The 26,469-nt window shown below is 49.0% G+C and overlaps 1 protein-coding gene across 7 annotated transcripts in view; it reads right to left on the bottom strand.

The window, feature by feature from the left end:
* Nucleotides 1-10,240: 10,240 nt before the first annotated feature.
* SYNDIG1 (synapse differentiation inducing 1) overlaps nt 10,241-26,469 on the bottom strand; it is a 92,032-nt gene continuing 75,803 nt past the window's right edge. For all 7 annotated transcript variants that reach the window (XM_048842283.2, XM_075127320.1, XM_048842284.2 and 4 more), the window contains exon 4: nt 10,241-11,684. In XM_048842283.2, coding sequence (XP_048698240.1) covers nt 11,526-11,684 — 159 coding nt within the window. In that variant the 3' untranslated portion in view covers nt 10,241-11,525. The remainder of the gene's footprint in view (nt 11,685-26,469) is intronic.

The raw sequence follows: 26,469 nt of genomic DNA, 5'->3' as shown, positions 1-26,469 counted from the left end.
ACCCTAGCTGTGGTGATTGGTATGGCCGTGAACATGGGAGCAAGCACCAGACAGCTCAGCACCACCTCACAGCCCTGGTGTTTCCCGGCCAATGTCCCATCTCCAGCCATGGCCACCTCTGATGCCTCCAAGGAAGGAGATGCAATCAATCAATCAAGAAAGCAGAACACCTGGCTTGTACGCATGACCCTTTGATAGTACTTTACGTTACAAGAGTCAATCAGTGCATTCCCTTGCTGGCAGAGACAGGTTTGTAGTCACTCATTGTGGGAACTCTGCTGAGCAATGTGGAGTCTTGGCGGTGGGAGGAGCGAAGGCCCAGAAACGCCGGCAGGGCCCAGGTGGAGTGCGGCAAGGCAAGTGGTGTTCCAAGGGGTCAGAGGGGAAAGCAGGAGGCATAGCTATGTATGCTAGGGAGGATGTCACAGCTATGCCATATGAACTGGGGTCTGTGTTCCCTGGGTACTCATATTTGGGGGAGGATTGTTCGGTGGCTAGGGAGGAGATGGGGAAGCTGATGACAATAAGGGATCTTGGTGTCTTGGCACTAGAATTGGAAAACCCTGGCTTCCGTGAATAAGACTCATAATTTTGCCCACTCCTGGTCTGTATCTCGGGTCTGGACCATGTACAGGTGCTAGCCATGTCTGCATATAATACTAGTATTTGGCACTTCTGCAGCAGCATCTGCCACCCGAGTTCCTCAACGTACTTTACACGTATTAATGAGTCCAGGCTCTCTCTCAGCTAGAGCTGGGGCAATAAACGGTTTTTTGTTTGTTTGCTGGAAGTTGAAGAAAAATGTTAGTTTGCGTCAATCCAACTATGAAATGTTTTGGAGTTGTTGGTTAATTGACAAAGTCTGCTTTGGTCCTGGTCCAGAGCAGGGATGTGACTCAGGATCTTTCACACCCCAAGGGAAAAAGAAAAGGAGTACTTGTGGCACCTTAGAGACTAACCAATTTATTTGAGCATGAGCTTTCGTGAGCTACAGCTCACTTCATCAGACATCAAGGGAGAGCCCTAACCACTAAGCTAAATGTTATAAATGTGGGGGGCGGGAGGCGGGCTGTGGGTCGTCAGTGGCACCAACATCTCCTACCCCTCCCCTAGCCTCTAACTGGCCTGTGAATTGCTGAAACTATTTGTGTCAAATTTGTGAATAGTTTTGTCCAAAAAATTTCACCTAGCTCTAGTCTCAATGCACTTCTAAAGTAGATTAGCGTTAGCCGGATCCGGCTCACGGCTGGGGAATGAAATGGCATTGTTTAAGCCACACGACAAGCCAATAGCAGCACTCCTGATTAAAATCCAGTTCTCCTGCTCACCAGTACGCAGCATAATTATTGGGACAGTCTTTGCTTGGTGTGGAGTCATGGGGCAGATCACTGATGCTTGAAGGCAACTTGGCTGACTCAGGGGCTATCAATATTTTTCTGTAGTAGGCAATTTGTGCGTCTCTCAGTGAGTTCTGTTTGCAGTGGTCCTGGCTATGTATGCACACAGGTGAAGTGTACAGTGACAGGGCATTTGATGCTTTTGCTCGGTGGTGAACATATGCAATGAGGTTAAGAAACAGCTGGTACTATGGGGAGAGCAATCATGCTGCTCCACGTTGCTGCATCATCACTCCAGGTAAAGCTTGTTTGTTGCAGATCATTTACACAACGGAGCTGATCCTTAGCTCATGTAAATGGTCCTAGCTCCGTTGAAGGCAAGTTAGGAACGTTTCTATTTGCACAGCAGTCCCCCGTTTGTTTTTATGTCGTTCTTTGTTCAGTATTTGCTGGCTAGTCTGAACTTGGTTTTCATAATTCGAGTTGGTTGTAATGGTCTCACTTTGATTGTTTGCTATTCATTATTCATGTGTGATTGGTCATGTCAGGCATATGGCATTTCTTAAACAGGAGACTAATAATGAATGACAGAAAGCAAACAACGAAGAATTTTCAGCTATTAATTCAGGCTACAGTTTTGTGGAACTTCTAAGGCTCATGAATATTCTCATAAAGTAACTAGCAGTGGCTCAGGTAGTTACATAATGACTAGTCTGACCCCCATCAATCATAGAATCATAGAATATCAGGGTTGTAAGGGACCTCAGGAGGTCATCTAGTCCAACCCCCTGCTCAAAGCAGGACCAATCCCCAATTAAATCATCCCAGCCAGGGCTTTGTCAAGCCTGACCTTAAAAACCTCTAAGGAAGGAGATTCCACCACCTCCCTAGGTAACGCATTCCAGTGTTTCACCACCCTCCTAGTGAAAAAGTTTTTCCTAATATCCAACCTAAATCTCCCCCACTGCAACTTGAGACCATTACTCCTTGTCCTGTCCTCTTCTACCATTGAGAACAGTCTAGATCCATCCTTTTTGGAAACCCCTATCAGGTAGTTGAAAGCAGCTATCAAATCCCTCCTCATTCTTCTCTTCCGCAGACTAAACATCCCCAGTTCCCTCAGCCTCTCCTCATAACTCATGTGTTCCAGTCCCCTAATCATTTTTGTTGCCCTTCGCTGGACTCTCTCCAATTTCTCCACATCCTTCTTGTAGTGTGGGGCCCAAAACTGAACACAGTACTCCAGATGAGGCCTCACCAATGTCGAATAGAGGGGAACCATCATGTCCCTCGATCTGCTGGCAATGCCCCTACTTATACAGCCCAAAATGCCATTGGCCTTCTTGGCAACAAGGGCACACTGCTGACTCATATCCAGCTTCTCGTCCACTGTAACCCCTAGGTCCTTTTCCGCAGAACTGCTGCCGAGCCATTTGGTCCCTAGTCTGTAGCGGTGCATTGGATTCTTCCGTCCTAAGTGCAGGACTCTGCACTTGTCCTTGTTGAACCTCATCAGATTTCTTTTGGCTCAATCCTCCAATTTATCTACGTCCCTCTGTATCCTATCCCTACCCTCCAGCGTATCTACCTCTCCTCCCAGTTTAGTGTCATCTGCAAACTTGCTGAGGGTGCAGTCCACGCCATCCTCCAGATCATTTATGAAGATATTGAAGAAAACCGGCCCCAGGACCAACCTTTGGGGCACTCCACTTGATACTGGCTGCCAACTAGACATGGAGCCATTGATCACTACCCGACGTTGAGCCCGACAATCTAGCCAACTTTCTATCCACCTTATAGTCCATTCATCCAGCCCATACTTCTTGAACTTGCTGGCAAGAATACTGTGGGAGACAGTGTCAAAAGCTTTGCTAAAGTCAAGGAACAACATGTCCACTGCTTTTCCTTCATCCACAGAGCCAGTTATCTCATCATAGAAGGCAATTAGATTAGTCAGGCATGACTTTCCCTTGGTGAATCCATGCTGACTGTTCCTGATCACTTTCCTCTGCTCTAAGTGCTTCAGAATTGATTCCTTGAGGACCTGCTCCGTGATTTTTCCGGGGACTGAGGTGAGGCTGACTGGCCTGTAGTTCCCAGGATCATCCTCCTTCCCTTTTTAAAAGATGGGCACTACATTAGTCTTTCTCCAGTCGTCCGAGACCTCCCCCGATCGTCCTGAGTTTTCAAAGATAATGGCCAATGGCTCTGCAATCACATCTGCCAACTCCTTTAGCACTCTCGGATGCAGCGCATCCGGCCCCATGGACTTGTGCTCGTCCAGCTTTTCTAAATAGTCCCGAACCACTTCTTTCTTCACAGGGGGCTGGTCACCTCCTCCCCATGCTGTGCTGCCCAGTGCAGTAGTCTGGGAGCTGACCTTGTTCGTGAAGACAGAGGCAAAAAAAGCATTGAATACCTTAGCTTTTTTCACATCCTCTGTCACTAGGTTGCCTCCCTCATTCAGTAAGGGGCCCACACTTTCCTTGACTTTCTTCTTGTTGCTAGCATACCTGAAGAAACCCTTCTTGTTACTCTTAACATCTCTTGCTAGCTGCAACTCCAGGTGTGATTTGGCCTTCCTGATTTCACTCCTGTATGCCCGAGCAATATTTTTATACTCTTCCCTGGTCATTTGGCCAATCTTCCACTTCTTGTAAGCTTCTTTTTTGTATTTAAGATCAGCAAAGATTTCACTGTTAAGCCAAGCTGGTCACCTGCCATATTTACTGTTCTTTCTACACATCGGGATGGTTTGTCCCTGTAACCTCAATAAGGATTCTTTAAAATACAGCCAGCTCTCCTGGACTCCTTTCCCCCTCATGTTATTCTCCCAGGGAATCTTGCCCATCAGTTCCCTGAGGGAGTCAAAGTCTGCTTTTCTGAAGTCCAGGGTTCGTATTCTGCTGCTTTCCTTTCTTCCTTGTGTCAGGATCCTGAACTCGACCATCTCATGGTCACTGCCTCCCAGGTTCCCATCCACTTTTGCTTCCCCTACTAATTCTTCCCAGTTTGTGAGCAGCAGGTCAAGAAGAGCTCTGCCCCAGTTGGTTCCTCCAGCACTTGCACCAGGAAATTGTCCCCTACATTTTCGAAAAACTTCCTGGATTGTCTGTGCACCACTGTATTGCTCTCCCAGCAGATATCAGGGTGATTGAAGTCTCCCATGAGAACCAGGGCATGTGATCTAGTAACTTCTGCGAGTTGCCGGAAGAAAGCCTCGTCCACCTCATCCCCCGGGTCGGTGGTCTATAGTAGACTCCCACCACGACATCACCCTTGTTGCTCACACTTCTAAACTTAATCCAGAGACACTCAGGTTTTTCTGCAGTTTCATACTTGAGCTCTGAGCAGCCATACTGTTGTCTTACATACAGTGCAACTCCCCCACCTTTTCTGCCCTGCCTGTCCTTGCTGAACAGCTTATATTCATCCATGACAGTACTCTAGTCATGTGAGTTATCCCACCAAGTCTCTGTTATTCCAATCACATCATAATTCCTTGACTTTGCCAGGACTTCCAGTTCTCCCTGCTTGTTTCCCAGGCTTCGTGCATTTGTGTATAGGCACTTGAAATAACCCGCTGATCGTCCCTCTGTCTCAGTATGATATCAGTGATAGAGGAGTCTCTTGCCACAACGACAATGAGTCATGAAGCTATTCACAACTCGCTCTCTGCATGTATGACCCAGGCTAACAGAATATGGCTTTGTCCCACTGTAGTGGTAGGCTATGTATATAGGGGCATGAATGTGAGGGGGAAAGGAGTCCAGGAGAACGGGCTGTATTTTAAAGAAATCTTATTGAGGACACAGAAACAAACCATCCTGATGTGCAGAAAGAATAGCAAATATGGCAGGCAACCAGCTTGGCTTAACAGAGAAATCTTTGGTGAGCTTAAACACAAAAAGGAAGCTTGTAAGAAGCGGAAACTTGGACAGATGACTCGGGAGGAGTATAAAAATATTGCTCGAGCATGCAGGGGTGTAATCAGGAAGGCCAAATCACACCTGGAGTTGCAGCTACCAAGGGATGTGAAGGGTAACAAGAAGGGTTTCTACAGGTATGTTAGCAACAAGAAAAAGGTCAGGGAAAGTGTGGGACCCTTAATGAATGGGGAGGCAACCTAGTGATAGATGATGTGGAAAAAGCTGAAGTACTCAATGCTTTTTTTGCCTTGATCTTCACAGACAAAGTCAGCTCCCAGACTGCTGCACTGGGCAGCACAGTATGGGGAGGAGGTGAGCAGCCCTCAGTGGTGCAAGAACAGGTTAAGGACTATTTAGAAAAGCTGGACACACACAAGTCCATGGAGCTAGGTCTAATGCATCCGAGGGTGCTGAGGGAGTTGGCTGATGTGATTGCAGAGCCATTGGCCATTAGCTTTGAAAACTCGTGGCGATCAGAGGCAGTCCCAGACAATTGGAAAAAGGCAAATATAGTCCCCATCTTTAAAAAAAGAGAAGGAGAACCCAGGGAACTACACACCAGTCAGCCGCACCTCAGTCCCCAGAAAAATCCTGGAGCAGGTCCTCAAGGAATCCATTTAGAAGCATTTGGAGGAGAGGAAGGTAATCAGGAACAGTCAACATGGATTCACCAAGGGCAAGTCATACCTGACCAACCTGATTGCCTTCTCTGATGAGATAAATGGCTCTGTGGCTATGGGGAAAGCGGTGGATGTGATATATCTTGACTTTAGCAAAGCTTTTGATATGGTCTCCCACAGTATTCTTGCCAGCAAGTTAAAAAAGCTATGGATTGGATGAGTGGACTATAAGGTGGATATAAAGCTGGCTAGATCATTGGGCTCACTGGGTAGTGATCAACGGCTCAGTGTCTAGTTGGCAGCTAGTATCTAGCGGAGTGCCCCAGGGGTCGGTCCTGGGGCCGGTTTTGTTCAACATCTTCATTAATGATCTGGATGATGGGATGGATTGCCCCCTCAGCAAGTTTGAGTATGACATTAAGCTGGGGGGTGAGGTACATACATTGGAGGGTAGGGATAGGGTCTAGAGTGACCTTGACAAATTGGAGGATTGGGCCAAAAGAAATCTGATGAGGTTCAACAAGGAGAAGTGCAGAATCCTGCACTTAGGATGGAAGAATCCCATGCACTGCTACAGGCTGGGGACCGACTGACTAAGCAGCAGTTCTGCAGAAAAGGACCTGGGGATTGCAGTGGATGAGAAGCTGGATGTGAGTCAGCAGTGTGCCCTTGTTGCCAAGAAGACTGACGGCATATTGGACTGCATTAGTAGGAGCACTGCCAGCAGATAGAGGGAAGTGATTATTTCCCTCTATTTGGTATGGGTGAGGCCACATCTAGAGTACTGCGTCCAGTTTTGGGCCCGCCACTACAGAAAGGATGTGGGCAAATTGGAGAGAGTCCATCGGAGGGCAACAAAAATTATCAGGGGGCTGGGGCACACGATTTACGAGGAGAGGCTGAGGGAACTGGGATTGTTTAGTCTGCAGAAGAGAAGAGTGAGGGGGGATTTGGTAGCAGCCTTCAACTACCTGAAAGGGGGTTCCAAAGAGGATGGATCTAGACTGTTCTCAGTGGTAGCAGATGACAGGACAAGGAGTAATGGTCTCAAGTTGCAGTGGGGGAGGTTTAGGTTGGATATTAAGAAACACTATTTCACTAGGAGGGTGATGAAACACTGGAATGCGTTACCTAGGGAGGTGGTGGAATCTCCTTCCTTTGACGTTTTTAAGGTCAGGCTTGACAAGCCCTGGCTGGGATGATTTAGTTGGTGTTGGTCCTGCTTTGAGCAGGGGGTTGGACTAGATGACCTCCTGAGGTCCCTTCCAACCCTGATATTCTATGATTCTATGAATGTGCTAAGGGCTGTTTTTCTTGCTCAAATGGTAGTGGCTTCTGCTATGAGATCCTGCAGATGCCCTATCCTGTGGTGTCTTTCACATAACCCCATTACTGTTTTTGAGAAGAACTTCCATTCCCTGTGTGATGCTGACAGACCAGGTGCCAGCTCACGGCAAGGTCCCTAGGTCCCAGCTGGACATGGACAGATGCATAGCTGGAGTCTGGCCAGCTCCCCTAAGAGTTAATAGTGCTAGGGTGGGTATTAGGATGATAGGAAGTGAGTAGTGACCAGCCTCTACCGAATGCTTGTTTAGTGCTGCCTGGGTTAATTTGACTTGCAATAGCTGTTCCATACGGTCGTGTAATATCTGAGCAGGTGTATTGCGAGCCTCTGGGACCGCATGAATCAGCCACACAGAAGAGTTATTTCGTGTGACGCACTGCCAAAATTGGAGACCCTTCGATGTCACACGAGCTCTGGGTGGATCTTACAACTGGAAAATCCCCACATCTGGCTTGATAAACCAGCAACAAAAGACTCTCACTGCTGTTCTGCGCCCCACCCTGTGATGAAGAGGCGGGGAAGTGCACTCCTTCCATCAACTCAATTTGCAGCTCAGAGCATGTGGTAGGAGGGGGATTAAAACCCCCAGACAAAATGAACTAAGCATGTCTATATCTCTTGGACTATGTGTGGAGTGTGGGTGCAGGGGGACGGGAAGATGTTTCTAGGCATAAGCAAGAGATCCCCAGCTGCTTAGCCTGGATTAGCCCTGAAGATCAACTAGCCCTTGCTGATTATAGAAGCTGATATTACCTTTTGAATCCTAGGACTGTAACTCATTCATGTGTCTGTTTGCTTGCTTTAACCTAGTAAATAACTCTCTCATTTCCTGTTCCTATTTAATACATCTTCACATCGTTTACTATAGGATTGTACTATAGCTTTCCTTTTCAATAAATCTCCAGTTTGCAAGAGGTCTGGCTGGAAGCATTGTGTTTGGTGTGAGACATAACGTGCACTTGGCTAGGGGTAAGGGACCAGTCCTTTGAGATCAGGAGTAACCGGAATGTCGCTGTGATTCTTGGGGCAAAGGGCCATCTATCCCAGAGATACACTGACACCCCCTCCCAAGGGAGGGATCAACAGCCTTTCCCTACAACACACACGTATGGCCCCCATGGGGATTCCCCTGAGGAGACCACCTCCTTCCACACCAGGGAGGGACCAACAGACCCCTCCCCCTCTGGACAAACGTGGCAAACCCCACTTTGGTCACCAGGAAAGGGGTAGGACCCCAATGTGTGACTCCCCCACCAGCCTGCCCCATGGGGGGATTCCCCCTGCTAGGCAGCAGGGAGGTGGTGCAGACCTGAGAGCTCTCCTGCTGGACCACCACCCCATCTCTTCCACCCCCTCCTGTCCTGCTACTGGGAGAGAATCTCCTGTGCCCCCATTGGGGGGGGAGGTGACACCCCACCAGTCCCTGCCCCATTGGGGGAGGGGAATGTTCCCCCCCACACTGTTCCCTCTTAGCCAAGCGTGATGCCTCCCCACCAGTCCCTTTCCCCTACCCTAACCTGAGGATGATCCCCCCAGCCCAAGTTCCTGCCCAACCATATGGGGGGGCTGCCCCCTATTGCCCCCCCATAACCTAGAGATGACCCCCCCAATAGCTGCAATAATGCTCCCCCCATCCCTACCCCCACAGTGCCTGGGGGGGGCAGGTGAGACGCGCTCTATAGCCCCCCCTTACAGGGATGATGTCATCGCTAGGGTGACACCTCTCCAGTCCTCTCTCCTTGTGGCCATCACTAGAGCGTCTCTGCCTCTCCATCCCTCCCAGGGGGTGGCAGCCGCCTCACGGGAGCCCCCAAGGGGGCACTGGTCCCGAAGGACTCGCTGCCCAGGACACGGGAGCACAGCTTGCGTGGAGATAGCTGCAGCTGCTGGGCATGGGGCGGGGGCAGGGGTGCGGGAGGGTGTGTGGGGGGGTTGCTAGAGCCTGTGGGTGTAGCGGCTGCAGCCCCCCCCTTGCAGAAAGGGTGTTCGGCCACCAGCACGAGCCTCCTGCTGCCTGGGTCGGGCTCACTGTAGTTTGGGGGGATGGGGGGGCCTTGCCCCCCATCACTGCCTGTGCGTAAAATGTCAGCAAGAGGCTTTATCACCAAGGCTGACTCCAAAGCCAAACCCCAGCACTGCCCCTTTTGTCTGCCCAGGGGAACCAAGGAGCCACACAGCTGAAAAACCCACCACCGGGTGGGTCAAAAATTGCCATCCCGAGGCGAACATCCCCAGTGTTGGGGTGCTCCGAGCTGGCGGAGCAAGTGGGGCCCCGCGTACGGATGGGCCAGTGCTACGAATCCTGAGCTGAACGTAGGGCCGGAGCTGGGGGCGTGCATCCCCTCCCGCCTTAGCGCTTTGCGGAGCGTTAATGGGTGTGCTGGGCTAACGCTGGCTCACGGACCACGTAGCACCCAGGGGACACCCGTATGGAAGGGACTCGCCCCCAACGCTACACCTGGAGTGTATGTCAGCGCAGTGCTCATGGGGGAGAGCCCAAGCCCGGGCTCCATCACCGTCACGCCATTCGCTTGGCCAGGTGTAAGCCAAGTCTCACTTGTTCCCACTTCAGCTTTCGGCCCCTCTTCCCCTGACCTTGCCCTTGCTAACTACCCTTCCTGCCCAAGAGGGGCCACACCCGGTCCCTTCCAGCACGCAGTGGTGGTGCTGTTAAGGTTTTGCACCTACACATTAGGGTGTGTGTTGCCGCACACTCGAAAAATCCATGTGGTCAGGGTGAAATGAAGCTACAGTCTAAACGGCTGTGCGTTTATCTTGCACTCTCACTTTTGTTTTTTGCCCCGCTCTTACGAGGAAGACACTGCTTTACACCTCGGGCCTGGTGCAGTGGGAGCATTATCTTGGCTTTCACCATCTACAGTGCAGAATCAGATCTTCTTCCCTGATTGCATGAACTCTGGCTTGAGAGAGCCTGGGCTGCTACCCCTGCACATTACAGGGCACTGACAGCTGCAGCTGTCCAAAGAAAGCTCCAGCACTTACCCTAGCTGCTGAATGCTGCGTGTTTTAATGAACTGTAGAACTAGCTGAAAACTAGTCCTGAACGGGGTTGTACTCCTCCCCAACTCCCCTCCCTCCCAAAACAAAGGGAGAAACCAGACAAGAAATACAGAATTGGAACAAATGATCCTCACGGGCCTTCTTCGATAAATAAATGGTGCTGACAGAACCCCAATGAGTGAATATTAAAACAGCCATTTGCAATGATCCATGTTCCGACATTATTATGTACAGATCTCTCGCCAATGAACCCACGCTCTGGAAAGGAATGCGAGATTTGAAAAGGAAAAGGTGGTGGGGTGTCAGAAAGCAAATAAGCCTCTTGTGAAACGAGGAGAACACTTAGTTCCTTTCCCGTGTACCCGTCCAGCTGTCTGGCAGGACAGCACAGTGAGAAAATGATTTCTACGAATGAGCTGGGGTGCCATGATGTAGGAATTTGAGTGTCCTCCTTTGCTGTTCTCTGTCTGAGTCTGCTCCAGGGTGGGCTACAAAGTGTTCTCTCCCTTTGTTAGTCCCCTGCGTGCCCAGGACATATTTCCAAGGGCTGCTCGTCTTTAGCTGCTGCATCATCCCCGCAGGGAGGCGGAGGCTGCCTGACTGCGGTACGTGGCTCAGGAGCGTCACCCATGCAGCATGACTGACGTGAAGGATTAATTTGACAACAGAGCCCATGCTAGACGAACCTCATGTTCCGTGCACTGAGCGTGTTCGTGCTTAGCTGTCGCTATGCACGGCCTCGCCCCATTAGTTTCATTTGAAAATGAAACAAAAGCAGGAAAGGAAAATCGTTTTCTCTTTTTTCCTCTTACGGCAGCCTACTGAATGCAAGAAGATTAGGCAACACTGTTCTATGCTGAGGCCTCAATCTCACCCTTCAGCAAACGCGTCCTACTGTCCAAAGAAAAACTTCCCCTTTGAGGGCTCGCTCCTCTAAGAACCAGTGGCTGAGTGTGCTCCTGCAGAGTTCAGTGCAGTGTGGACTAACGTATTAACGAGCAAGCCGGGGCAAACCAGGGGCGGGGGCAAAGTTCTAGGTCACCAGCAGGAGCTAGATTCTTGTAAACACAGTATTGTGTAAAACAGAGAAGAGTTGGAGGATGAAAAGATGCAGGACTGGTGCATCATAAACCATCAACACACTTTCCTGTCTTTCCAGTATCCAACACCAGCACGTGTGTCTCATGGGTGCCTTGGAAAATTGCAGTCCAAGCTGCTGTGGTTTTGTGCACTGCAGAGAGCTGCACGGGTGGTTCTTCCTCTCTCCTGAGCCTCACAAGTGGTTGTTCTTGGACAGGTAGGCGATCAGAGCCACAGCAACCCCCACATAGATGCCAGTTCCAATCGTGATTGACAGCACGGCCAAGAAGAGTGCTCGCCGGGAGCTGGAGCTTGCTTGGTGGAAGTCTCCCTTAGCCACTGCTTTGTTCGTCTGCAAGATAAACCGACAAAAACTGTATTTATCGACCCTGAAAATGAAGTGGACACACTCCTACAATACCGAGACAAATCTTACTATTCATAAATCAGCAACAGCTTCTGCGTGGAATGTAATGGAGATAGGCCCAGATTTTGCAAGATATCTGGGTGCTACTGTGGTCACATCACAGCACCTAACTAATTTAGGAGATCAAATCTCATTTTCAAAGGGGGCCTTTTTTGGCTTTCACTTTGGCCTCGCCCTTAACGAAGCAAGGCAAACCAGCCTGAATGTTTTCATTTCCGTATCGCTGTTTAGCCCAACCACCAGAATGTATTTTATTACTGGCAAATGATTACCATAAATGATTACCATAATTAGTGGGTAAAACAGAAAGAAGGTTACCCGCCCCCCATCTCTCTTACAAGTGAGTTGTACCATTCCACAGTGAATATCCACACTGGAGACATGTAAGGTATGGGGGTGGGGGAAGGATTTGTGGGCATCAAATGGAACATTTTATGGGACTCGCCCTGAGGCCATTTCTCCATTTCCACATGCAGTGTCTGAGGGGGAGTTTAAGAGCTGGGAACCCAAAAATCTACCGAAACGTGGAAATCACAACTGGCTCCTCTCGGATGGCCTTCAAATACCCGATGCTCTTCCTGCTTCCCACGCTCGCTGCCAGCTGCCAGACAAACATTCTCGCCAACCTGGCCAAAGCTGCTGCAGACAGTCACTCCACATGGTTTGGGGACAAGAGCCAGAGCCATGCTGCTGAGGGGCAGCAGGTTTGCAGCTAGAGGCTTTGGGTGTTCCCACTAACCACCAAGGTTACTGCTCCTACGCTTAGGTGCTTTGCGGAACTGGGGCCATTTATACATTCAGGGGCATATGGGTGCTTCTCCCTTGGTTTGGCTGCACAAAGCTGTATTTAGAACTTGATCCCCACCCCCAGGGACTTACAGGATGAACCTCACCTTGATCCCCACCCTGACAGTGGCGGGGAAGGCATGGAGTATGCTCAGACGTCTCGTTCCCTAGCTGACTCAATGGCTCATACACACAGTCCAAAGCTGGCTGAAGCTGATGGGAACCATCCCACTGAAACCAGTCCGTTGAATTCTTCCCCTGTCTGCCCTAGAAAGCTACATGACAAGGATGCTGGATGGGAAACTGCAAGGTTGAAAAGCTCTCCTTTGGTTACTGCAATTCCATTTGCTAACAATGAAAACCAATGTCTCAAACAGCATCCTTTCCCTGTTTGGAGTACTACCCATGTCCACCCCATGCCAGTGACACACGTAGGCCAAGATCCTCAAAGCCATGGGAGTAGACTCCTAGAGACCTGTGATGATGTGGGACTTTGCCTCATTGACCGCAGTGGCATTACTTGTGTGCTTAACATTACACATGTGCTTAAGCGCTTTGCTGGGTTGTGACCCCAGTCAACCATTAGTTTGTATTTTAAAATTACCTTACTCCTGGGAACCCTGGATATGAAATGGTGCCATGCATGGGCTGTCCTCACATGCAGAATGTTAACAGTATATTTATTAGTAGAATTCAATTTTGATTTAAAAAAAATTTTGACAGACAATATCAATGGTTATTTTTAAGCATTTTTTTCTATTTTTATCTATTTAAATGTTCACAGTTGTGGGAAATTACTTGGGGGCGGGGAGACAATTATTTAATGACAGGAGATGCTGAGAGTCAAAAAGTGAAAGCTTTATAACTGTTAAAACACAAATTGTCATCATCACGTGTCAAAATATACAAAGTAAATCTCCTTAAATCAAACTCTAATACATTTGCAAACAGCATTTTGCTTACTGTGCCTGTCTGTACATTTCAATGATTAGCGATGGAAATATTTTTTGGTCGGTGTTTGGTGAAATTAACATTTACCAATAAAAATCAAATCCTTCCAAGTCTAGTGATGATCACACTATTATTTATCCTGCCCTACCACTTAAGAGCAGCGTAAAGAATGAGACGCTAGACACTGTGCAACCATGGAACAAAAAACCCCAGTCCCTGATCCAGGTCAGTAAATAGTTAGAAAAGGAATAATATCACAGGGCTGATTCATAACAATAGCTACCATTTATCTAGTGCTTTTCGTCAATGGATCTCAAAGTGCTTTACAAATGAGGTCAGTGTTGTTATCCCCATTACGCAGATGGGGAAACTAAGGCACAGCGCAGTGAGGTGACTCATCAGACCAGTGGCAGAGCTGGGAATAGAACCCAGGTCTCCAGAGGCCCAACACTATCCACTACGCCACCCAGCCTCCCAAATGGCTTCTGTCACTCTGTGGGCTTCATATGGTCACTGGCAGACTTACTCTTGTCAGTTAACTACAATATATCAGTGGGTGGGAGGAAGGGGCATCATGAATGCTTTCATTATATTTCTTGGTGCACAGTCAGTCTGGTTTTGTCAATCCTCTGCCCATCTTTAGCTTTCGAACCGGTTCCCGCTACGCTGGTATTTGTCTTTTTACCATCTTGCTCCCCAAAGCAATTTCGAGCAGCCGAATGACAATCCCGGAAGCCAGAAAGGCTGCTGGCCATTACGTAGTGACTCTATTAGGAGAACTGTCTCTTCTGATTTATCAGCCTAATTCTTCTTGAGCATAATGGCTTATGAAAGCGAAAACAACCCTAAACAATACGTTAGCAGGAATCGGGGTGGGCCGGCGGTGGAGGAGGATAATTCTTGGGAAAGAGTGACAAATAAACAGCGGCCATGATGAGATTAACCCCTCCTCCGCTGCCACTCAGGAGAAGCTGCTGCTGACTTCCTGAGCAGCACACGGTATTTCCCCAGCTCTGGGAATCTGGCTGAACACACAGGCCAAAAGTTTCCAAAGCGACGAGTGATTTCAGGGGTCTCCCGTTAGCCCAGCATGGGCTACGGCCAAACAGGCCTGCCTGAAAGGCAGGGCCTGTTGAAGGGTCTCAGGTTCACTACACGAATGTACTAGTCACTCTTAAGGCTTAGCCATAGGACCTGATCCCGAGCTCAGATCCCCAAAGGTATTCAGGTGCGTAACCTAAACTTAAACCAATGTGAGTTAGGTGCCTAAATACCTTTGAGGATATGGACCTGGGAGTCTTTCCATTCAATGGAATTTGGAGCTGACCCATAGCAAGAGGAGTTTCCATTTACACGTTACACTTTATTCCTACAGAAAGCTTCAGAGATGGTCATTCCTTCCTTAGGGGACTGTGATAGCTTCAACTTCTTTTCTCTCTCCACCCCTCCACCCCCTGCATGCCCTGCCTATCTGCAGCAGTCTTAACAAATGGCCTGATCCAAAACTCACTGAAGGGAATTAAAAAAACTCCTACTGAATTTAATGGGCTCTGGCTCCGGTCCATACTCCCTTGGGAAATCTGTCTGGAATGCCCCAACTGCCGTGCTCAGATCTGCCCTCGGTAGCCCTTCACACCCCTGTAATAATCTTTGTACAGAATATGCCTGATGATGTATCATTTGAAAACTAATAACTCGCCAATCATATCATGGTGCCATATGATAGCAATATGATATGTAAGGTTACGAATGCCCCCATAGGATGTCACTAGCACACGTTCCAGACCAGACAGCCCTGCCAAGGCAAAAAGGTAAAACTGGTCTGTCCTAACCAAGTAGTGTGGGTTTACCTCAATTTATATACAAGCAGTAAACAGGGCCATCAAGCTATCAAGGGGAGGAGATTGCAGGAGAAAGAACAATTTGCATTTAGCAAGCAGGGGATGGGGCACGGAGGAGGGAACATCAGGGAGCTTCCTTCACTGCCAGACTCCACCTCACCTTCCTCACAGCTTGAATAAAACTTTACTGTGAGGGGGAACCTTCGGAAGAATCCATTTCAAAGGTTCACTGGACTATAAAAGAACGGGACAAAGAACCCCAAGTTCTCTCTTTCAGTGAGAACAACAAAGGGACCAGCACTTTGGGCTTCTGGAGGAGATCCTGACCAAGGGGACGGGGATGACATCCATCTTGCTGGAAAACTCTGGGTGAGAAAAGCCATCTTGAAGAAAGACTTCTCTTGCTAGGGTAAGCTCAGGCACTAGAAAGCATAGGCAGAGCGCGTTATTTTCTTGTCCACACTGTCCTCGGTTTACAGCTCTCCACTGTCACCTTTTAATTTCCGGATGATTTTGGTGTTCAGTTAAAAATAATGATTGCATCATATGGCAGGGTGAGCAGACAAGATCTGAACTCACACTTGGCATGATCGTTGCTCGAATCACATTGCCTGCAGCTTCACGAGTGATCGTTCGCTTTCAAGCAGGTCACTTTTCAACTCACAGGGAAATTCTTTTGCCCTGTACACCTCAACTTCAGTCTCTCTTTCTCTGTAGGTGACGTATGTTCCCTTTATCAGGCAGTCATTCATATACTGTTGTGTTCCCTCTTTGTGCTGGATCCTGTTAGAAACTGCCATACCAGATCAGAGATGTTGGAAAGGGTTCAGAAGAGAGCTAGGAGAATGACCTGAGGTCCGCGAAAACTGCCGTATAGCAAGAGACTAAAAGAGCTCATCTATTTCACTTATCCAAGAAAAGGCAAAGAGGTGATTTGACCAAGTACCTACATGGGGCAGAGATGACCAATAGTTGATGGCTCTTTAATCTAGCAGAAAAAGGCATAGCGAGATCCTGTGGCTGGAAGCCGAAGCCAGACAAATTCAGATTAGAAATGACGCATTTTTAATAGTCCGGTAATTAACCATTGGAACAAGTTACCTGGGATGTGGAGGATTCTCCACCAGTGGGCATGGTTTAATGAAGATGGGGTATCTTTCTCAAAGATAAGCTCCAGCTCAAACAGAAGTTATGGGCCTGGTGCAGGAATGACTAGGGGAGGTTCCACAGCCGCTCTTAGAAGAGCTCGCTCACGATTAGCAACATCCTCCCCCTCTCCTTTTTAAAACTTAACAACAACAGCTCCCCAGCTCCAAACTCTCACTGTATACAAATGATACTTTGTAGCTTTTAAACTAGGAGCCCAAAAAGTCATGAAATGCAGAAGGCGATTGGGGCCAATTTTTGATGGATTAGAATTTGGAAACTTGTGAATTTTCTTGAAACTTCTCCCAAATTCCAGCTTTACCCAGACTATGTGCTGAAACTTTGGGACAGATACACTGATTGGGTTTTCCCCATAAGATGATCAGGTTCAACTCCCCCCTAAGTGTGAATCAGAACGTAACTTTTAGCTACGGCATCACAAAGCCCTTTCACAAATATCATGCAGTTCAGCTTACTAAAAAAAATTATAAATATACACAGAAGTGATACAAACATCTGGTTCTAAGGTCAGAACCACCTGGTAGTGTCTGACTGCCAGGATTCAGGAGGACATGTTAAATCCACTATGAAAATAAAGAGAAGCCTGTTAATTGGTATACATCTTCATTTCAGCCTCAGTTAGCCAGAAGTGCTACATTTAGTAGAGGCAGCCCTGATTTGAAGAAATCTATGTCATGGCTGTGCAATTTTAGCCGATGAGCCCCGGGGGAAGGTAAATGGGCACGTTCTCTGTCTAACTCTGCTCCCTTTTGCCTTGCTGCTGAGGCACAAGTGGAATGGGAAGCTTGTTTCTCTCTGCTGGCTGCTCTAACCTATGCCAGTGTCAGCACAGATCAACCCACAGAATCCGGGAGAGGGAGCCAGCTGCAGGTACCCCTCTTGAGGTGTCAGCACAGGAAAGAAGCTGAATGGATCAGACATCATCTCTGCTTTAAGCTGTAAGGGAAGAAGGAATTAAATCTAACACAGGCCAAGGCTTCTAAATGAAGACACAGTGACTGAACCATTTGTTACTGTTCTCGTATACTCTACCTCCGACACTAGTAGCTTAAAGTGAAAACAAGTAACTTCCTTACCTGGCAGGCTTTATGGCCACTGTGCTGCAGATCTATCTAGTTCCACAGCCAAGCATCAAAGAGGGATAGAAAAGCACATTCACACCATGATAAACTACAACAGAGACAGGATTCAGAGATAGAATATCGCTCCCCACCCTTGAAAATTTCCACTGGCCATGAGAATGGGAGCCAATGTCATCGCAAAAAATCTAATCTCCCTTTTCGCAGAACCCTCATTATGGTCAAATGTATAAAAGCTTTCACAGCACTGCATTGGTGAAAAACTGGGCCAGATTCTCAGCTGGTGTAAACCACTGTAACTCCACTGGAGTCAATGGGCCAGATCCCCAGGGGGTATCAATTGGGGTAGTTCAACTGAAGTCCCTGGAACGACACTATTTTATACCAGCTGAGGATCTAGCCCACAGTGTTTGTACCTCCCAGCCACGAATGAAGAAAATTGCATTTTACAGGTAAAAGTAAAAACTGCCCCATGTTAGGTTACACTAACAAGTGACTTCGTCCATCCATGCAGGGGCTACAGGATTGAAAATCATAACTATGAAAATAGCATGATCGGGCCTCTGCTGAGCCACTTGGGCTAAAACAACACAGAGCGCAAGTGCAATTCTTCCCAAGCCACTCAGACTGGCTCCTAAGCTGGTGTAACCTGGCCCAGCTCCCCGGGTAATCAGATACAGCCCAATGCCTCTGCAAGGATCTCAGTGCTCATTTAAGCACAGTTAACAAAGTCTCAGACTGAGGAAGGTATGTAGGCAGGAGCCCAGTTTTAAGAATGTGAGCAGCGCTCTTGTGCTTAAAATTAGGCACAGGCCGAAGTCCCATACTGATCCGCAGCCAAGACGGAGAGAGAATCATGTCAGACTTCCCTCAGTTTCCTCCTTTCCTCTTGCATGGCAAGATGGGGGTTGGCACCCAGGTGAGTGCTAAGCCAGTTTAACTCCATCTTTAGGCTGCAGGTGCTGCAGCAGCAGAGCCAGCAGGTTTGATAAATAAAAGATGTGACCGGCACAGAACACTGAAAGAATTATGAGTTGGGGATAGTTCTTCACTCATTGGACTGGGCACCATTGCAAAGAGTTCGGAGCCTGGCCCTCCACCGATTCTCGATTGTCCTTACATTCAAGCAACCCATAACAGGACTCTGACTCACGTGCCTTGGATTTCCCGGGTGACCGCATGGGCTTGAGAGTAGCTGTACAGTACTGGACAGGTCCCGGAGCAGGCTGTGGACACAGCTGGAAGGACTCCAAGTTGAGGGCAGTGTGGCTGGAAGGACAGCATTTAACCACGTACTCCCTCTAGACGCTACGGTGGTTGCAAGGTATTTTCTGCAAAGCTGTGGAAAAGCTATGGGAAAATTCCGATTTTGCTCAGCTACCAAAATGAATGTCTTGTTGTGTCAAGAGACTGTTCAAGGAACTGCTCCGGCATTTCCACCAGAGAGTCTACAAAACATATTAATCGTCTCTCTGGGCTGCGGGTCTATGGGCTTGAGGAAGATAAATATTACATCTCTGTAGCTGCAAGTTAAAAATCATATGCATCATACATCACACCCACATTGCTCACAAATGCCTCTTCTGCGATGCTGGCTTTTAACCCCAGAAACGCATCCATCACAGTTAGCAGTTAAACCCTACGTCCTGCCCCCTGCCACGGCCTGAGCAGCTGGCAATGTGCTGGAAGGTCCCTGGGGAGCCGGAGGGAAAGGTGTCCTCTGTGCCAGATTGCACTGGGTGGCTGTTGCACCAACCTCAGGACTGGAGGAGTCTTCCTCCCTCCTCTGCAGAGGGGAACGATTTGGGGAATCTATGAATGTGATGCATTGACTGCCTCCATGTGTAGCGCGTCATTCATGGGCTGACAAAATCCCCACCATGAATCACACGAGTCTCCCACTCCCTCTGTTAACCATAATGGAAAATATCCAGACAGGAGAACAAAGGGACAGAGGTGACACAGCAGGTGTTTAAAAAGACGAAGGCTGTTTGGGGCGAGAGAGAGGAGCAGGCTTTCGTAGCAGAGGGGACTACAGGGACAGCTGAGGAAGTAAGAAGCTGGCTGCAGGAGAGAGAAGGGCTTCATGGTTCAGAAGAGAAGCTGTGTGCAGGAGGGGCATCCTAGACCCCCCGAGGCCTCTGACTAGGGATGCCACCAAGTGTTCGTCCAGGTTTTCCCAGGTAGCAGTCCTGGGAAATCCATAAGGGTGCTCGGTGCACACTGCCCACTGGCCAGTTTTGTGGGCTCAGGATCATCCTGGATGTCCCATTTTTTTGTGCATCAGCAGTGGCAATTCTAACTCTGCCCAAATCCCAAAGCACACCCAGAGTGGTGAGGAAACTGAGGCAGGGATGGCAAAGAGGTGAGTTATTGCATTTCTTGTGCCAGCTCAATAAACAGTAATTGTGTTCGGAAACCTTTGGAAAGCTTGTGGCATGCGTTTCAGCTACCACGCGTCCCTGAAGAGGCAAAATGTAAACTAAATGCTTAAGCTACTGTGAAGTCTGGGGGGTCTAGGGCAGCCAGGCCATCGGGTTCAATTTCCATAAAGGGGTAACAGACAGAGCCCGTGCCAGGGAAGTGTTAGAGAGGCCGAAGGAGGAGCCAGTACTGCAACCGTCTCAGAACCAGGGAAGCTTCTGAGCGCATGAGCCCAGTGTGGTGGGACTCATACACAGCAGCCGGGTGTCCAGAAGGGGGCGCTTTCCCAGAGTTGGGACAACCAGTAAAAAGATTTCAAAACATCCAGGCTTTATCCATCATTTAACGGAGGTATCCACATTTCTTTTGGACTCTGGAGATGTGGCACAGGGCGGCTCAGTTCTGTCTCGGTCTCAGCAGAGTGGGGCCTGCGACATTTTAATCTGTATTCAAGGGAAGATAAAAACTAGAAAGCCCAGGTGAGTTCCTGACACACCGAAAACAAGCGACTCGTAATGGGAATCCCGGGCGCAATAGCGCAGAACTAGCAGAATGCAGGGAGATGTTGTTAGACACGCACAGCATCAGCACCAGTTCATTTTAAAGCACTTGAAAGAACGAGAACTCAGCCCGACAATGAAGACAACTTGTTTCCTTGTCAGACAAATGCATCCAAGTGTTGGCTGCCTGTGGGTAAGTGACAGGTTTCAGAGGAACAGCCGTGTTAGTCTGTATTCGCAGAAAGAACAGGAGGACTTGTGGCACCTTCGAGACTAACCAATTTATTTGAGCATGAGCTTTCGTGAGCTACAGCCCACTTCATGGGTAAGTGATCAGGACTCTTCCCTCAGCTTGGAGTAGAGTTTGTCCCTTAAGGATCAGATGCGTGAATGAAGTGCTAATGGCAGATGCATGCACCTACACACACAGCCCATAGGTAAGATGCAGCCATATGAATTCCAAGTACGTTGCCAATGGATGTTAACTGCAGGTCCAGTTCCATTGCACTGCTTTGTATTTCCATTTTAGTCGTTGGAGAAGGGACTGTGTAAAGGTCATCTGATTAATCGATCAATCTAGAGGTGATTTACAGGGGGGATTTTCAAAAGCACAAATGGCAGTGACGTGCCCAGTTCCCCTAGAAAGTCAACGGCAGCTGGGCGCCTCTCTGCCATTTGGGTCCCATGCCCCATCCACAGCCTCGCTAGTTCAAACTGACTGACAAAAAGCCACATCAGCCTTGTGGTGGCTGGGAATTCTTGCTTCAAAAAATCTCCGCTTTCCTGGCCAACTTATTCCAAGTCCTGTCAGCAGGAAGAGACCCCTAATTCTTCTCAGCATTTATATCGAGCTTTATGTTCTCAAAGTGCTGTGCCACAATTAACTCACTCACACACAAAGCACTCCTGAGAAGCAGGTAAGTTTCATTACCTCCACTGTACACAGGGGGAACTAAAGCGGAGAGCTACGGTTCAGGGGAGCTGGCAGATCCTCAGCTTCTGATGTCAGAGGCGCTCTGGCAATTGGCACCATCTGAGGATCTGCCCTGATTTTGAGCCATGCCTCAGCTGTGCCGTCCTTCCTCCCTGCACAAGGCTCCAGATCCCTGCCTGCTTGAGGTGAGTGGATTCCCGCTTCCCACACCCAGCCCAGTCAGATACCCAGTAACGTGACCCCTCGCAACTCTGGCAAATCTTTCCATCTTTCTAAACACACCCTGTTGGCTCCGCTGTATGGAAGTGGCACTTCTGATTGTTTCTTGCTTGGCTGACTGTAAAATTTGTAACAGCAGCCTGGCGGGCTTTGCTATTCTTGTGATCAATATTCTTCTTCTGAGTGATTGCTGCGGTCCTTGCAATACACGTGCAGCCTGGGCCCTGCAGACATACACCGGGGGCTGTGCAGGCCCTCGGATCTCCAACTCGGATAGACACATTGTGCTGTAAGACTGGCATAGTTAGGATACTTTTCCAAGTGCACACCTGGCTTCCAACGAACCAGATTTTTCCCCTCATTATGTAGCTTTTCACGGAAGTCGTGTCCACAGATCTTATACAAATCAGACTAATCAGACACATTTCCAGGATACATTCAGTCTGTGCATTCATCTTGGATTTCTAGTTTTTCTTTTGGGATAACTCCCCCTGCTTTGCATTTGTCAAGCAAATAACAAAGGATGAATTCTAAGAAAGGAAATGATAAAATAACGACCCTATTCCGAATCCGAATCCCCAGCATTGGTGTTCGTACATTAGGAAATGATTGCACAGCTGAAGGAGGGTTTGCCATTCTACTTCTTTGAAAATATTCAACTCAAATCAAGCCAGTTTCCCTTTACATCGTCTACCTGCCAACTTCCCTCTTCTTCTTTCAAAGGGCTCGAGATGTTCTGCCACAGAGTTTAAAAAACGGAGTCCAGCACTTTAAAGTTCTTCACTTTGTTTCGGAAAGAGTAAGTCCAGCACTCCCCGCAACTGCGGTATGTTAGTCTTACATGCTGGTTCTCCAGTACATGCGTCTACTTGGTGTTCTTGCCTATCTTTACAGCGAGAACTGAGCCAAAGATCGTTAGCACTATTACTCTCTTCCTGCTTTTTCAGGTGTGTCCATTGTAGTTTACCCCCCGTGCTTTCAAGCCAACAAACTTCTATGGGTCAGTGATCCATGGCTAGGGCCGGGATGGCCTGGGGACAGGCGGGGACTGCCGCAAATCTCACTGCCCCTCAGCTCTTCAGGGGAATCCAGCAGAAAATTAACCCAGTGGGAAACACTGATGAGTGCAGCTCCTCAAGCGACACTGTCTTATCTGCAGCCCCCTCGCGCACCTGGGAGCCCACCCACCTCATGAATTCTGGGGGCAGCATCTCACGGAGTCCCTGGTGGTGCAGCTGGTTACCATGGGAACTCACAGGGGGCCCACAGGCTGCCTAAGGGCCACAGCTGCTTCAAGGGTGGTTTTGGGGACCCATGGAATTGCTATTTGCTCCCCTGGGAAGGGGCAACTCCATCCCTTTTCTCGCCTTCCCACCATGCAATGTTTTTGGGGGGGAAATTGGAGACAATCCCCGCCCCAGGTCACCTCTCTGATGGGCATTTCTACGGGCGGTGACAGTCGGTCCCGTAACCAGTAACTCAATAGGTATGTGAGATTTGGAGATTGCTAAAGGGACGTGACCTTTGAGACCGGACCTAGGAGCTCCCCCCACAGAGCAACAGTGATCCAGGTTACCCAGCCCAGAGCAAGAATCAGCGACAAACAAATTCAGAATAAATAGCTTGTCTAAATGCGAAAAGGCAACACTCCATTCCACATGCGCCTCCAGCGGAGAGAGTCTAAACAGTCACTAAATGCCAGTGAATACATGCACAGCTCCAAAGTTAAGTGATTAGATCCTCGGGTCACCGCTTGACTCAACCTCTCATTCAACAGAGGAATCTCACTTCAGACCTTTTCATTTTTACACTGAATAAAATTCACCAGCTGACCTGGAACAAAGAACACAAGATTCATTTGTATTCCTCCTCTGAGACTTGCTTCGACAGAGGAGCCTTAGCCTTGCATTAAGCTGTCTACACCCTGGCAGGAAAGATCTATGTCTTCTATGCGTCAGAGCACTCGGCATGACTTCAGGAAAAGCCAGAACTTTATGTCCTCAGCCGGAACACACCAGAGCGTCGGCTCTCCAGCTGAAGTCCCAAAACCTGATCTGTTGCAAGCAGGGAGCTGGCCAAGCCCCTCTCCTGCCAGGGGCTCTGTATGGACGGAGGGAGGGTCTGCATACAATGAATGATCAGAGTCCAAGAGAGATCCCTGAAGAACTGGAACGTTCACTTCTAAAAGGGAGGCCGATGCAACAGCCTCTTCCCCGGGGGAGGCTGGAACCTGCTCAACAGCTGCAGAAGGGTGCCGGGTGAACGGCAGTTCTGGCACAGCTGGGTGTGAAGGACGCACAGCTCGGTAAGGAACCGGGGATGGCCTCTGTAAAAGCGTTTATATTTAGCAAAATACAAATCGCAAACCATTGCAACCCCCGTCAAGGAGCCCCAAGTGCATCACAGAATGAGCCTAGCAGGCCCCAAGCCTGCCAAGACTGGGGCCTGTGTGTCATTTTGTGTACAGGACTCGCCCCCGTGAGTCTGCACGATCCAGGGGTGTAGCCATGGCTGCAGCCCCCCTCCCACTTAGCATGCAGGCCCACCCAGCTGTGAGCAGGGGTGGGATGGTGTCACAGCAGCCCGGAGCGTCCCTCGGGCACCTGAGGTGCAGGATGGAGCTTTGAGCCCGCCCATCAGAAAGCCACGCTCCGGCAGCCTGCCTGGCCATGTTCTGAGCCACCCCATGGGCGTGCCCAGCTCGGCAGGGGGAGCCCTGTGTCTGGGGGCACTGGGGCTAGGAACAGGGTGTTGGGGGAGAAGCTGAGCGAGCACCGTCTGTCATTGCCCGGCCACCCGAAAGTCGGGGCCTACCCAAATTTCCTCTCCTAGCTACGCCACTGGCAGGATCAGGGCCTTATAGGCCAATGCTCTCAGCTAGAGCCAGGCTTCTGCTTGTCCCAGGTCCCCTCTATCCATGCCTGAACTTTGCTGGCTAAAGCCTCCCTTGGCTGTTCAGCTCAGCCCTTTGCTAGCAGGAGATGGCCGATATTCGCCTGGCCAAGGAATTAAAAGTTCCCTCTTCATTCAAAGAGCAGAGCAGCAACTCACCCTACCCAAAATCATTCTAACAACCATCCTTCTCTACTGTAAGCCATTACAAACACAAACAAAATGGCCACCCGCCTCCTAAACTACATTTCCCAGAGCTGCCCAGGCCTACTGCTCTCTACCTATAACAGCTCCTGCTGCTGGGCATTCCTCCATTACAGACAGCCCCAACTACAGGTGGACAGCCAGGGTAGAGAACAGTGTTCCAGGTCTCCTGGGCACCCTGTGGTACAATCAAACACACCATCACAGCTTCAGTACAACCACAAGGAAGTGCTACCATGACAGAGCATATGCAGTCTGGATGACCCAGCAGATGTGTAGATGGGCTCGCACATATGTATCCTTTCCCTCAGAGAGCGCCTTAAAATGTGTCCTTTGATACGCAGCCAACACCAAGGGAATGGCCACACTGCCAAAAAAACCTGTATTAACCCCCCCCCCCCCGAACTAACTCGGATTAAAATAGCCACGAGGACACAAGTTATAACTCAGATTAGCACTTTGAGCTAAAGACTGTAGAGGAGCCAGATGGAGTTAAAAGCCAAGTTGCTATGCCTTCTCTGCTTAGTTAGCAAATGCGGGTTGGCTAACCCAGGTTAACACTACACCTTTTATCTACAGCGGGGACATACCCCAAGCGGACAAGACTCTAACAGCTACCTCACTCGGCAACCAGGAGCAGATCAAGGACAGCTCTGTATGGTTCAGGATTCCGTCGGTAATATCAGAGCAACAAAGCAGTCGGCTGCCTCGCTATGGAAGACACACGTATAATGCCCACCCCTCTTCATACGTGTGCTAGCAGTCAGCTGTGTTTCTGGCCTCATGCAGCTCTGCCACTGATCCATGCCGTTATGAGACACTGCAGTTGTTGTAAGATTCTGTTTTATTTGTATCGCTGTAGCCCCAGCAGTGATCCAGGCTCCACTGGCGTAGGTGTGGCACACACCTAAAAGACGAGCTGCCGCTCTGAGGATCTTATAGTCAAAATGGACCAGACCAACAAGGAATTGTTCTAATCGCTGCCTTACAGATGGGGAACTGTCAGAGAGAGAGAGAGAGAGAGATGGGCCCAGTTCATCCCTGCTGCTCTTGCACCCCTGCTTCAGTGATCTCTTGAAGGAGCACACAATGGCCAAGATGCAGGTCTGCCCTGGCATGACCCCCTCTAGTCCCTCCTGCAGAGGTGATGCAAAGCAGGTGGAGAGCTAGCGAGATGTACTACAGCCCTCAGCATGGCAGTATCCACCAGGGGTTATGTCTGCTTGGAGACCCTTTGCAGCAGCCTAGCTGGCACAAAGGGGCCACAGAGCAATGAAGAACCAGGCAGCTAAGTGGGGTCGCATGGCCCAAGGTCACAAGGGAAGTCTTTAGCAGAACTAGAGACCCAGATCTTCTGCATTGGTAGCCAGTATCTTAATCACTGTCTCATTCTTCCTTTCTATAGAAAGCCTTGGGATCACAGTGAAGATTCACTCATTAACTAAAAGCCCCATGGCCTCCCAAGGAAGAGGAGAATTCCTCCATGAAAACCAGAGCTTTCTTCAAATACATCTTAAATATTTCCACTTTTGTTCTTATCACTGGGAAGAAAGGATAACGAACCAACCAAAGACTTGTATATTTCCAATGGTTCCATACAATCTCTTTCTGCCATGTTTTATTAATATGCACTACCTTTTCCCTTAATGGATTACCCTTGTGCTTTGTGTTCCCGAAATCTCTTATTGCCACACTAATAGAAAAAGTATTATT

The sequence above is a fragment of the Caretta caretta genome, chromosome 3 (assembly GCF_965140235.1).
Source record: "Caretta caretta isolate rCarCar2 chromosome 3, rCarCar1.hap1, whole genome shotgun sequence".
In the NCBI taxonomy this organism is placed as follows: Eukaryota; Metazoa; Chordata; order Testudines; family Cheloniidae; genus Caretta; species Caretta caretta.
Note: the sequence above shows the minus strand (reverse complement) of the source record. Positions and strands in the feature narration are given on the sequence as shown.